At 42.8% G+C, this 15080-nt stretch overlaps 1 protein-coding gene across 1 annotated transcript in view; it reads left to right on the top strand.

Annotated features, from left to right (window-relative positions):
* The window catches only part of CREBL2 (cAMP responsive element binding protein like 2), a 91978-nt gene that overhangs the window by 34147 nt on the left and 42751 nt on the right, over positions 1 to 15080 (top strand). Inside the window, exon 2 of the mRNA XM_044088137.1 lies at positions 485 to 682. Coding sequence (XP_043944072.1) covers positions 485 to 682 — 198 coding nt within the window. The remainder of the gene's footprint in view (positions 1 to 484; positions 683 to 15080) is intronic.

Below are 15080 nucleotides of genomic sequence, written 5' to 3'. Positions count from 1 at the left end.
TGATTTCAGGCTAACATACCTCTGGACTTGTTAGCACAAGAAATCTGGAACAAGTCAAAAATAAGGGCCAGAGACTGTGGGGAAAAGTTAAATATTTCTCATAACGTTAGAAAGTGGCCAGAATAAATGTTTTTATGCTACCTTGCATTTACTAAAGGATATGAAGTCTGAAACCCCAATGTCTGTCATTATTTAGTGAAGTCAGTTTTATAAGGAACAGATAGTTGAGAGGTATATAGGCTACTGTTTTTAAGCACCGAGATTGTGCATTTGACAAATTTTACTGTTTTGTGTTTCTTCCCATATTCTCCTGGGGCCTGGGTCTTAATTTTAATGCTGATTTTTGTGTGTGTGAATTAATCAGCAGTATATGGTTACTACAGAAGTAGTAGTATTTTGCTTTAGAAGTAAGAATACCTGTAGGAAAATATTGAAATTCTTGCAAGAGTTTAAGCTGGCTATTGAGTTTTCCTTTGTAACTTAGGTTGTAGGGGGCAAAGCAAAGAAGCCTGGAAAGCGTGGACGTAAACCAGCAAAAATTGATTTAAAGGCAAAGCTTGAAAGAAGTCGACAGAGTGCTAGAGAATGTAGAGCAAGAAAAAAACTGCGTTATCAATACCTGGAGGAGCTAGTATCGACCAGAGAGAGAGCAATTTGTGCACTAAGAGAAGAGCTGGAAATGGTAAGCAAAAGTTTGTGTGTTTTCCGGATATCTAAACTTAAATGCTTACACGCACGCCCTATCTTCAGAGTGTTTATTTGCTTTAATGCAGCGGTTTTTTAACTAAAATGGGCCCGAAGTAGGCTGAGTACATTAAATGAAGGTTAATGTCGAAAAGAAAAAAAAACTCAAGTCTTGCACTTTTCAAATTATTAACTGGTTTTAAATTACACCAGCCTCATACTTGAGCTGAAATTACAACTAGTTAACAATTGAATACTTTCTGTTCATTACCAATACTTGTTGACTACTTCTGAAATTTCATTGCAGGAAAATAGTACTTTAGTACCTCGATGGTACCAAGTAATTTGAGATTGTAGGCCACAACACTCATTCTGGGTATATATTTTTCAGTGCATTAACTGTAAGAAACTGTACTTGCCAAGTATTGCTGAATTGTAGTAGCATCACAGCACAACTTTTCACCTACATTTCATGCATTAGTTGTAGTTCTTGTAGATTTGCTAGTTCACAAAACCATACCTTTGCTCCAGAGTTCTGTATTTCAGATTCAACTTTATTTATGTATTAATGCAGAAGTATGAGTCACATTGTGCAAAGGATTTCAGGAAATTACCATTGACTTGACAGTAATGGGTATAATTCTGTACTGTGGGTGTACTGTCAGTAAAATGTAGTGCTGTAAACTCCAGCGATAGTTAAAATAAAAACTGCAGCATGGAAGAACAGTGGATCTTTGAATGTAGGTCATCCTGATCACCTACAGAACTTGATAAGAACTTCTTTCAGGCTTGAAGTGCCCCCCACCCCACCTTTACCTACAGTGCTTTTGGAAAGGCACTTTCTCTAGATCCCTTCCTCCTCACCAACTGTTACATCATATGTTGTCACAACGAATTTTAGTGCTTTGTCTTAACAGTATTTTTCTGCCCAAAACAGTCTGCCTTGGTGTGTGCACGTATGCAGCATCATTTCATTGTTGGATGTTTGTCTCTTCATCCTCTTTAGCAGAATTATGTTCTTATTACAACCACCCTTCCTTCTCAACCTTTCTGGCACCACTTCCTTTGTCTGGGCTGTGTTTCCTTTGTATTCCTGAAGGTTCTTCACTGTTTGATTTGATTTTATTTTATTTATTTTATTTTATTTTACATTTGTTGACCGGGCTAGTCTAGCTGGATACATGTCCATTTTCAGTAGAGGCCCGAGGAGTTAAGCTCCAGAGTTTAAGAAGTACATTTACTATATTACAAGAAAGTAAGGGAAAAACAATTTGCAAAGAGTGCGTACAAAAGTGAGCCAAAAAAGAGAAAAAAAAAATTTACAAGCAAGGTTATCCAGTTAACAATATAAAAGATTAATATAAAAATATTTTTTTTTTTTTTTTTTTTTTTAGCCATTTTAGTGTATTACTGTTATGGAAGACCTAGCACTGGTGTCAGTAAATCAAGTTTGATGCTTCTAACAGCAGTTGTGCAACAGTTTCTTTGCCTTGCATTTTCTTGGACATTTGTTTTTGTGGTCCATTCTGACATGTCAAAGTGTCAAAAGAGAAACTCCAGAAGCCTGTAAAGAACTTAGAAAATTTAAGTGTGGGACCAGATCTTTCACCCACAGTATCATCACACCAAATATCTGAGCTGCTTTGGCAGTTTTTGTTTTTGTACTTGTACTTCCTTCGGTCCTTCAGCCCTTCATGACAGAAGGAAGTACTTAGAATTGGAGAAGCTCAGGTGTGCGTCTGCTTTTCCTCCTCTCCTGCCATGCCTTCTGCTCAGGCCTCTAAAATGCCAGCACCAGTGGACTTTTGCCTTTTCCACACACAGAGCACCATCCATGATTTACTATATCTTGGGATGCCATGCCTTCCAGGACCTGACCCAGTAATTTTTGCCTTTGCAGTGTCAGAACCAGAGCTTAGAACTCTTCACTCCCATCCCACAAGGTCCAGCAGGTCAAAGAATTTTGTTTTGTTCAAGTTGGAGCATCCTAGGATGTAGCAAGGTTTTCTTTCTGAGCAGCAAATGTGGTCTTTGGTTTTCTCCACTAACATTGGGGTGAGTCGAGCCTCTTCATTTCCAAATTTTTGCTGCTCCTGAAACCTTTTTTCTAACTTGGTCCTCTTCAGATCACACTTCATGTTTGACCAATAACAGACAATCAGTAGTAGGGCTGATGTCAATGGAACAATCAAGGTGGTTAGCATTATTGATTTCTGGACTGCTGCCCTCAGCCTTGTCTATCACTATGCAGTGTTTGGCATTGATAGCACTGCTGGTGATGTAAAGGAGCTGAGATTTCAGGGTCAAGGTCTGTCCCAATTCCTTCAGGGCTTTCCATTCCCTCACTGGGCTTGATCTTCAAGTGACTGGCACCAGGACAATGTAGATATGAGTTTCGGCTCTCTCAAGGTCGAGACCTTTTCAAGATGCCTTTCTTCCTGCATCCAAAACCCCAGATTCACAACCTCCAGCCCCAAAAAGGCCAGACAGGTTTTGCAAGGTCCCTGAGGAAAGCACATTTATTTTCAAATGCCCCCTGCAGATCCTGCTGTAATTTCAATGTCTGGAGATAGACCTTCCAGATTTTTGCCCTCCACTACCCTTCTTCCCTCGGATAAAGACCCCGCAGGATGATGGAGGGGATAGGTAAAAAGTCTACACATCCTCTACTTTGGACCCAGATCCTCTGGTTTGGAAGGTGGGCACCCTACCCTTTTCCGTGGAAGGTGGTGTTTTCTTTATGCATTTCCCTCCCTTCCCACTCCTTCAGATAGTTCTGCTGAAAATACAGCAGGACAAACCAAAAATCTTGTTGATGACACCCTTTTGGCACCAGCACTGGTTCCCTCTTCTATAGTTGGCCAAAGGCAATCTTCACAAGTTAACTCACAGGGTGGATCTTCTCACACAAGACAATATATCTCTTATACATCCACATTTAACATCTCCTGAGCCTGACTCTATGGGTGATAGGCTTCTGATCCCTTTCTGACACCTTTTGTCGTGAGAAAATGCTTCTAGTCCTGCAGGAGGCCAGGAAACCCAATACTAGGAGATTCCATTTGTCCAAATGGAAGAAGCTCTCCATCTGGTGTCTGAGGAAATGGCTAGATCCATTTTTCAGTGGACATTCCCATAGTTTCTTTCTTATTTGTGTGAGCTGTTTAAGGCTGGATTGGCTTTCTCTTCTGTTTAAAGCCCATTTATCTGTCATATCTGCATGTCTGCCTCATTCTCCTCTGTTAGCTTCTAGGTTAGAGGTTAAGATCTTTCTTAAAGGCGTCCTTCACATTGGACCTTCCAGGAAACCTGTTCTCCTCCCTGGGATTTGAATTTGGTACTGGAAAAGCTTCCTCAGGCTCCATTTGAGCCTGCAGTCTCAGCTTCCTTGAAGTTTTGCACATGGAAGACTATTTTGCTGGTAGTAATCTCCTCTGCTAGTAGTAATCTCCTCTGCTAGAAGAGTTACTGAACTCCTAAGCCTTAATGGCTTCCCAGCCTTTTCACGCCTTCGACAAGGATAGGGTTTCACTCCATACCAACCCCTCCTTCATGCCTAAAGTGGTTAATGACTTATTTATTTTATTGTATTTTATTTTACATATGTTTACCTAGAAAGTCTGACTGGACACGGGTCGTCTTTTTTTTAGCAGATGCCTGGGGAGAAAAGCTCCAAATTAACAAAAGTACAAAATTGAGAAAAGTACATAGTTGACTAAAGTACAAAATTGACTTGAGTACCGATTAACATTTGCATTATACAAATCTAAAACAATGGTTTAGTTACTATTTTACATTGATGTATGCATTTCAACTTGGTTTAATAGCAAATACCAAGTTGTAAGCGTAAATACAACCACATAACCAAAAATATACCAAATATATGCTATAAAGGACCGTAGCTCACTGCAAATGCTTACTTTCAAAAAATCACTTTTAATAGAAAACAAAAAAACGAACCCCTGAGAGTTAAAACTGTTTTACACACAGGTTGAGCGCTTTATCTACTAACTGCAGACTTCATCAGAACAGTGAAATGTGTGTTGCTCCCCCCTATATAATACATTTTTAAAAAGTCAAGATCCAATGAGAATGCTCAATCAGTTAACCTTCTCATGAATAAAACATAACCTTATGAATATTCATTAATTCTGCTCATTCAACCCGCACAGATTTGTAGTACATCCTGTTGCCATGCAGTTTCTAAGTATACATATAAAACAATCACATGTGTTTATGTATATCCCATTTAGCTATAAAAACATTATATAACATATAGGTGTGTTTAAATTATTCTGTGTTAAAAAATATGTACTTCTTTAGAACACAATATTGCACTTTGGTTGTATAGTATAAGAACACATTTGTATAAAAAAATGTATAAAAATGCATGTGAGAGTGTTCAATCTCGCCGTTTGTTCTTACACCTGGGTTCGGAGCCGATCCTCGTCTCCGTGTCAGCCGCTTGGCAAGCTCTGCATCGAGAAGAAGCTCGAGACCAACCTAACTCCCACAATCCCCCTCTGCCTTTACCTCAGATCTAGTTTGCCGCTGCATACGTTCGCATCATTTTTGATGAGCTCGGATCACCTCAAGCTAAGATTGATTATTTCTTTTCTTATATATTTTCTCTTAAAATTTATTCTTAAAGTTGACTGTGTGTGTGAGTAGCGTATCGAGGGTTTCTCGGTTCCGTATATATTTTTTATATACTTTATTAGAGTTTTCCCTCTGGGCCTACCCCACCCTTTAACTTCTGGATTTGACTGTTGGATTGACTATATTTTACAGGATTTGACAAAATTTTGCTGGATTGGACAAATTTACTGGACTGGGCAATTATATTGGCTATTTCACTGTTTACTGTATTTAACTTTGTAACATGTCTGAAAAAGCTAAGTCGGGCTTCAAACGGTGCCAATGTGGACAGAAGATGATGTCTGTCACAGACAATCATAGTTCCTGCGTCTACTGTCTTGGCCCTCTCCATCTACAAGAAGACTGCTCCATCTGTCATTCTTTCAGTGGAAGGGTCATGACAGATAGGCGCAGGAAACTTATGGATAGGGGCCTTTTGAAGCCTGCATTCCAAGAGGCTCTGGATGCATCAGACCAGACATCCAAATCCTCGAAGGAATCGAAGACGTCCGAGCCCAGGTCATCGGCTCCGAGCTCTTCATTCAAAGTTCGATCACCGGTTCCACAGACTTCGGGGCCGAGTGTTGAACTGTTGTCAGTTACCGAGCCTCGAGTCTTGGAACCGGTGCCGGAGCTCCCTCCTCCGGCACTTTTGAGGTCGGCTCCGTCTTCGATTCCTTCGCGTTCTTCCAGGCCCCTCTCCGACACCGATGTAGACCGCGTGGTGCAGAAATTGATGGAGAATATGGCCTTGTCCAAACTCATCTCTGTCTCCTCCCAGTTGGTGTCGAGACTCGAAGGCCTTCCCTTATCTCCACCTGTTACTCCTCCGAGGCCTATCCATTCTTCGGAGCCAGGAGAGGCTGATCTGGTGATTGTGGAGCCCTCGGTGCCAGAACCATCCTTTTCTCGGTCAGGTCCGTTCACCTCGACTCCGTCGGACCCAGTACCGGAGTCTCTGAGCCGAAGGTCCATCCTTGGATCCGGGACTGAGAGTCGGACCGATGTTTCGGTTCCGACGCTCACTCTCGGGGCCTCGGCTCGGATCGACTCGGCTCCGTCCTCTGGGTCGATGCCTTCGGTGCCTGTCTCGGGAATTCCTCCGATTTCTTCGGAACCGGGAGATATCGACTCGGGACCCGGGGGCCTTCGACCTCATGAGGAAGGTGTTGTCTACTCAGACAACCACTTCAGCAGAAACAGCTTCTCCCTCCCATAAAGGACCGTTATCCTCCTCTGCACCCACGGCTACATCTAAGCGTCTAGCACCAGTGTCTCAGCCACCCCTGGAGGGTGCCCCCTCTTCCTCGCAGGCTTCCTCGGATGCCCCCCCCCGAGGAAGTTCCGAGGAAAAGATTGTGTAAGAGGAGACACTTGGATTCTCCACAAGAATCCTTGACATCGGACACTGACTTGGATGAGTCAGAAGGGTCCCCAAAGTCACCCTCAGAGGATGTCTCCTTTTCTGACATCCTGGAGATCCTAAAGCAGAGAGGTGATTGGCAATCCCTTCCCCCTTCTGAGGATGAGTCAGTTTTGCTGAAGGCATTCGATGCTCGCCCTTCTTCCTCCTGGGTTACTCCGCCCTTCGATGAGTTGATGGAATTGATTGCTCGAAGGGCGTGGGAAGCACCTGACACGGTGGAGCCAGTCCCTAGAAAGCCCAATAAATATATTACTACCCCCCCAAGATAAGGCTTATCTGACAAAGGGAGTGCCAGTGGACGCTATGGTGGTGGCAGCGGCCACGAAAAAGGAGATGTCTGAATCTTCCTCATCTGTCCATCCGCCTAACAGAGATACTAGGACTATGGACAGGTATGGGAAGCGCATTTTTAGTTCAGCGGCTTTTTCCATGCGATCCCTGAACTATTTGACCCATTTCACACGGTTACAGAGGGATCTAATCAAAGAGTTGGGAGATACCCTCCAGGGTACTACAGATGCTGCTGTCTCGGAGAAAGTTACAGCACATCTCAATACCCTTACATCTATTGTGAACTCGTCCATGAGGCTGATCTCATACGCAGCCGAAGGATCGAGTAGGGCAGCGGCTTCAGTGATTGCTCTTCGTAGACAATCCTGGATGCGCTTGTGTTCCTTTGCGGAAGCCTTCACGTCTTCCTTTACTAACACCCCATTTGATGGTGCCACTCTCTTTGGCCCCAAAGTAAAGGAGACCCTTACCCGGTGTGAGCAGGAGGGAAAGACTCTGTCTGCTGTCGGAGTCCGTTTTTCCACCCCATCCAGACCGTACCCCAAAGGGCAACGTGGTGGAAAAATGCGGTTTCGAAAACCCCAAGGCTCTTTCCCAGGCACACAGGGTGATGCCCCCTCTAGAGGCAGAGGAGGGGGCAGAGGTGGAAGACGCCGCCCTGGCGGCAGAGGGGGTCCGCAAAACCAAGGTGACAGGGATACACCCCCCTGGGAAACCTTTCCAGCACTCCTGAGAGGAGGCCCGACTGTCCTGCTCTGGAGGCAGTCGGGGGGTCACTTAGCTTTATACCCTCAGGCCTGGCAAAGTCTTACATCAGGCAATTGGGTAAAAAGCATTGTTACCAGAGGTTACAGAATTCCCTTCCTATTGCCCCCAATTCCGCAGAAAAGACTCCCAGATGTGCCGCCCCATCTGCGAGGCCCTGCAGCTATAGAAATTTCAAAGCTGCTAGAAAAGTCATCCAACCAGTCCCAGTGGACCAAAGAGGATTCGGAACTTACTCAAGGTTCTTTTTAGTTCCAAAAAAGACAGGGGACTGGAGGCCAATTCTGGACCTAAGCAAACTCAATACTTTCATCAAGAAAGAAAAGTTCTGGATGGTCACGCTTCAATCGATCCTTCCATTCTTACAGAAGGACGACTGGATGTGCTCAACAGATCTAAAGGACGCATACTACCACATCAAAATGGCCAGGGCGTCCAGGGATCACTTGCGCTTCCGGCTAGGAGCCAGTCACTTTCAGTTTCGAGCCCTGCCCTTTGGTCTGACCTCAGCCCCCAGGGTTTTCACCAAATGCATGGCAGTGGTAGCGTCTCACTTGAGACGTCTGGGATTCCCAGTGTTTTCCATCTGGGCGACTGGGCTCCACTTTCCACCACCAGCCAGCCAACTCAGGCCAGCCAGGAGATTACACACACAGCTTTGTGTTCATCTGAATTTTTTCCGTTTTTGAAAAAAAATCTACGGCGTTGTTTTAATTCTAAGGCTCCTCCGAAGAATAGATAGCACTACAAAGCCATATATCTCTTCTGTCATCCAGAAAATCCCCAGCGAAACTGGTTCTGAAGGTTTTGGGTCTCATGGCAGCTTCTCTCATTGCGATACCCTTGGGAAGACTGCACATGAGAGTTCTTCAATGGCTACTGTTTGCACAATGCTCGTTCCAACAGTTACCCCTGACACACGAAATTCTCATCACAAACACATGCAAATCACACCTGGCTTGGTGGCTCCGAACTTGCAATCTTTCCAGCGGGAGACCATTTGTGCTACCCACGCCAACAGCTACGGTGACCACGGACGCTTCCCTGATAGGGTGGGGGGGCATCTTTCAGGGACAGACAGTCCAAGGCGAATGGACCAATTTAGAGTACAATCTGCACATCAATGTTCTAGAGTTGAGGGCAGTGTTTCTAGCGTTGCAACACTTTGCTCCCCTTCTTCCTCTAGGGACAATTGCAGTTCAGACGGACAACATGTCCGTAGTCTGGTACATAAACAAGCAAGGGGGAACCAAGTCTTATCAGCTATGCAGAGAGGCCATGAGAATCTGGCAATGGGCGAAGTCCACGGGTCGCTTTCTGATAGCAACGCACATCCCGGGGTCATCCAACGTCATAGCCGACAGGTTGAGCAGAGCAATCCTGTTACCTCACGAGTGGTCCCTCAAACAGTCAGTTGCGAAGGAAATTTTTCGCAAATGGGGCCAGCCTTCCTGCGATCTCTTTGCGTCTCCAATGAATGCCAAATGCAGGAGCTATTTTGCCCTATTACCCCCTCCAGGGGAAGTCCCCAGGGACGCTCTGGTTCACGATTGGCCCCCGGGTCTCCTTTACGCCTTTTCTCCCTTTCCCCTGATTGCAAAGTTTCTGCAGAAAGCCAACAACCTGCAAAGGACGATTATCCTCATTGCCCCATTCTGGCCTCATCAAATCTGGTTTCCCTTTCTTCTGGCACACCGCATTCGGGAACCCTGGATCCTGGACCCGGTGCCGGATCTACTGACCCTCTCGTCAGGGGCTCCCCACCCGTCGCTACTTTCCCTCAGACTAGCAGCTTAGCTGCTCCGCTTCCCTACTTAGCCAGGTCTGATCTTCTTTCCCCTGCAGTTCAGAATATACTAGTGGCTTCTCATAAAGCTTCCACTACAAAGACTTACACTAGTAAATGGAAGCGTTTTGTGCACTGGGCAAATACACAGCAATTGGACCCTGTGATAGCTCCTTTGAATAAGATCTTGGAATTTTTGACCGAGTTGTTCCACCAAGGGGCTTCCCCTGCCACTTTGAGAGTGCAATTGGCTGCCATTTCGAACTTTCATGTGGAAGAATGTGGGGCTCCTATTATGGCTCTCAGACTTTGTAAGGCCTTTCTGAAGGGATCTTTCCATATCAGACCACCAGTTAGAACTCCTACATCACCTTGGAACTTGAACCTTCTATTATCTCCGCTGATGCTACCACCGTTTGAACTAGCCTCTTCCTGTCCTTTGAAATACTTGTCATGGAAGACCCTCTTTTTGGTGGCCATTACATCAGCCAGGCGGGTGTCAGAGCTTCAGGCTCTTTCCATTAAAACCCTTATTTGATCTTTCACTCTGATAGAGTATCTCTTCGCACTAATCCGTCCTTTCTCCCCAAAGTTTGCTCCGTTAATAACATTAATCAATCCATTGAGCTCCCTACCTTTTTCAAGAACCACTCCAATAAGTTGGAATATATGTTACACAAGTTGGATGTTCATAGACAACTTAGATTTTACTTGGATAGAACAAAGGATCACAGAAAGACAGACCAGCTTTTTATAGCCTTTGCAGACAACAGGAAAGGTATGGCAGTTACTAAACGAACCCTTTCCAAATGGCTATCTGATTGCATTATTTTTGTTTATGCTGCTTCGGAACAAACTTTATCTGTCAAGCCCAAGGGGCACTCTACAAGATCAGTATCTACATCCCTGGCTCATGCAGCTCGCCTACCATTAGACACTATTTGTGCAGCTGCCACTTGGTCTAAACCACATACATTCATTTCTCATTACAAGGTAGACAGGGTTTCTAGGGACAGGGCAACCTTTGGTTCCACTGTGCTCAGGAACGTTCTCCCGTGAGTTCCTCAGGAACATGGAGCTAGGGACGCTACCCAGGTGTAAGAACAAACGGCGAGATTGAACACTCTCACATTTAGAAGTTATGTCCTTACCATAACGTTCCATGTGGAGTGTTCATCTCGCCTTTGTTCTTACATTCCCACCCTCAGGAAGAACGTCCAATTTGGTGTCTGGTTTGATTTTTCCTGCTTCTGCCTTAAGTGTTTTTTCAGCTATGTTGCTCTTGGCATGAATGTGTTGTTCTCTCTGTTGACTTCTGGTTTGCTTGCAAACTAGATCTGAGGTAAAGGCAGAGGGGGATTGTGGGAGTTAGGTTGGTCTCGAGCTTCTTCTCTATGCAGAGCTTGCCAAGCGGCCGACACGGAGCCGAGGATCGGCTCCGAACCCAGGTGTAAGAACAAAGGCGAGATGAACACTCCACATGGAACGTTATGGTAAGGACATAACTTCTAATTATGTGCTATGTTAAAAAAAAAAAAAAAAAATATATATATATATATATATATATATATATATATATATATATATATATATATTAAACGCTCAATATTGCACTTATTTAAACATTGTGTCCTGACATGTTGCCTCTTTTCTTATTGTACCAGCTTTATTTTTTTATTTTACTATTCACTTGTTTCTAACTTTACTCTATGCATACATACCCTACTACAACATGTCATTCATATCCTTGCATCCAAGATTGGTTTAGTGGGAATATAGTCCTTGAACCCAGGTTCTTTGGTTGCATTTAACCTGAGTTGCCATTTGACCTTTCTTTCAGCTAATTTGACCTCAACATTTCCTCCCCTTAAATCCACCTTTACCTGTTCTAAAACCCCAAACGTAAACACATGGCTTGCATCATATTTAAGTATGTGTCTACACAAAGCATTATTTTCACAAAGCATTATTTTTATCATTTTTCCTTCTACAGTAGTAGGTATGACCATGTATCCTGCTCTTCTGACATGCCAAGTTTTATCTCTTGCTTTGAGCAAAGATCTGCATTCTTTACTTAACCAGTGTGCATAATTAGCTTTGACTCTTAATAGTTCTGGGCAGTGCATGCCAGTTTAGGATATCTAGGAAGGTGGTGTTGAAGAATTTAACAGCATCTTCTAGGGTCATTTGTCTGAGAGATCCCCAGTCGCAGCTTTTTAGAGCAAAGATGAAGCTGTTGGGGTTGAATCTTTATTTCTAAGTAAATGGAGGGTGGTTTGGTTCCTGAGATGGATACAGTGCTTAGAAAAAAGATTGGTTGATGGTCATTCAAGCCCTCTGGGAGACTAACCAGATTGTAAGGAATGGGTGGGTCTGTTAGCCATAGTACAGTCGAGGACAAACTGTCATTTGGAAGACTTGTCAGTCCTAGTAGGAGATGTGATAGTCTGGGTGACCGCATGGAAGTTGATGTAAGTTGTTGGATTTTGTGAGGAGCAGGTGAGCCAGTAAATGTTGAAATCTCCCATCAGGATTTTTTTTTGTGGTAGGGCACTGGAGGTCCAGTGTAGTATATTCTCTAGTGTGGATAATGTTGTTCCTGGGTGGGATGTATCCACCAATAATGCTTGTGTTTCTTGGGGTTGATTTTTAATCTGGTAAAAATTAATTCTGCTTTGTCAAAGTTAGGGATGATTAGTTCTAAGGGCTAAACTGCTGAGTGATTTTTGAACAAAATTGTTATGCCCCCACCCCTTTTGATTTTTCTGCCTTTGCGGAAAAAGATTGTATGTACGAGCTAAGATTTCATTGTTACTGTTTTTGGGTTTTTACCAAGTTTCAGGTAAAATTACAATGTCAGGAGAATAAAGGGAAAGTATAGTATGCAGTTCATGCACTCCTGACATTCATGTTGAGGAGGAGGAGAAGGTCAGAATTATTATGCTGGGTTAATAATGCATAGTGTTGTAAAGTGGCAGTCAAGTTGGAGGGTCATTTTGTGTTGGGTTTGTGTGTATGTCTCCAGTTTTAATTGCAATTTAAGTTGTAAGAGAAGTTTGGCTTGATTGTCATGTTTTAGACAGGTTTGAGATTTGGTTATGAGTGGGTGGAATTTGTTAAGGAAGCTATGTGAGTAGTGATGAAAAGGTTAGGAGCTATGTGATAATTTAGGGGTGTGTCTTGATGGGGAGTAGTTTGCTGGGGGGGGTGATTGAAGTTTTGTAGTTGATGTTGGTATGATGTAAGGTAACAAGAGTAGTAGTAGTAGTAGCATGGTAATGGCTGTGTGTAGGGCTAGTAGATTTGTGTTTGCTTATTCATCTACCTACCTTCTTTCGTTCCTTACCTTCAAAATTCTAGTGAAAGGATGCTACATACCTTAGATGTGCATAGGCAACTCAAATTTTACCTAGACAAGACCAGGTCCATTAGGAAATCAGAGCAACTGTTTGTCTCCTTTCATCCCAGGGTGCTGGGAAAATCGTCTTCTAAACTAGTTCCACTTTGATCTCCAAGGCCATTTCGTTCTGCTATGTGTTCCATGGAAAGACACACACTCTTTCTCAGTAAAAGCTCATTCCACTAGGGCTGTAACTTCCTCTGGAGCCTTTTTCAAAGGTCTGGACACTGCCTCTATTCTGGAAGCAACTAACATGGTCTTCTGTCCATGCTTGACCAAATACTACAAGCTGGATACTATCTCCAGATCCCAGAGCAGGCTTTGCCAGGGCAATCCTGCATGGTTTCATGGAGACTACTACTGCTCCAGCCTCCCTTTCACTTCTATGAGCTTTGGTACTCTCCCTCATGAATACTGCAGCATAGGAATAGAAGAACATAGAATAGTTGTGTAAAATCTTGTCATAACCATAGATGTCCTTCTCTTCCATGTTGCAGTACTCTATCCCACCTTCTTTCCCCCTTGGCTCATGCTTTTCTTAAGAGGGAAAACAAAATAGCATCCTATCTATGGGCTGGTGTTCTGACTGAGGCATTCATTCTGAGGATAGTACTAATTTCTTCTTTCAGACCATTAATGTACTCAACATTAACCCTATTCTGTTCTTTTGATGAACACGTTCTCCCATTACCCTTTTCATAAAATCCCCATAAAATCTCTGCATCAAGACCAAACAACAATAGCAGTGTTTTCTTACACTTTGCTTCCCTCTGGGTCCTCATTATTCTATTAATGCTGCCAAATGTTTGTCTCCCCACCACAAACTCATGCTGATCAGTATCTGTCAATGTTGTTAATATCTTTGCCATTCTTTTAGCTAATCTAAACTTGGTAATCATGGTTTAAAATTGAAGTATCTGCATGAAGTTGAGTCTTAAGTGTCTTTGTCCTCTTTGAGTAATACAGCCACTGCAGCCTTCTTCCAAGATGATAGTATCTCCCCCCCCCCCCCAACTGTTTAATATTGCTTAACAAAATCATCCAGGTTTTTATCATGTTCCCCTGTTAAGTTCCATATTTTCAAAAGGATTTCTGTCTGTCCTGTAGACTTCCCCGTTTGATCATACATCACCATTTTTATACTATCCCTTCCTATACTGGTTATTAATTGTTAAATCTTATCTTCCTCTAACTTTGGCATAATTAAATCCTTCTGTAACTTTTTCCATTTACTCCTTTTCTTGGTTTCCATATTCCTCTGTTTTATACATATTTTCATAAATTTTACAAAATATCCGTAATTCTCTATAGGATCTTTTGTCTTGTCATGGTCTCCATGAGTTTGGTGAAAACCCTTTCTACATTTTGTTTGTCAGAGTTGTGCTAAAATGTTTTTCTGTTCTGGAGTTAACTGTAGCCCTTCTAAACTCCTGCATGTTTTCCCATTAGCACTCTTGCAGCTGCCTCTTTGTTCTGTGAAGTTTCTCTTTCTGCAATGCTTTAACAATCTAATTCCTATTACAGATTTCCCATCTTCCTTTTTTCTCTGTCTTATTTCAGCCACTTTTTAAACACCATTTTATCTCACAGTCTAGATATTTCTTTTAAAGTAATTTTTGTCTTCCCCCAATAACCCTTTAATTATTTCCACCACTTTCCTTCCTATTCCATAAATTCATTTTTTAAACAGTTAAGTAGAAAAGTGCCAGGGTCTTATTTTTACTTCATTACCCTCCTTGTTTATCTTAGTTCCTTTTGCTACAAGATGTGGATTATTTATTAGATATGTCTTGAAGCTTTCAATTAAATGCCCATGCTCCAAAGTAATTTTAAGCACTCTTGCCCAACTATCCTACCTTAGGTGGTAGTATGTAAAATCAGAGTTCTGCAACTGATTTCACATTTTCCACTACAAATATTCTCATAAACTTCAGAGATCTGCCCTCTCTTGTTATATTTTCACTTGTAGGTCTCCAGCACATACTGCTGCAAATAAAGTTCCAGTCACCACCTATAAATATTTCCTGCTGAAAGCTTATTTCTCTCAAAATCCTCTTTTATGCTGTGTAATAATAGTTGGTTGGTGAAAT

The sequence above is a fragment of the Protopterus annectens genome, chromosome 11.part0 (genome assembly GCF_019279795.1).
Source record: "Protopterus annectens isolate FY-2018-M chromosome 11.part0, PAN1.0, whole genome shotgun sequence".
Lineage (NCBI taxonomy): Eukaryota > Metazoa > Chordata > Ceratodontiformes > Protopteridae > Protopterus > Protopterus annectens.
This window is presented reverse-complemented; position numbering and strand designations above follow the sequence as displayed.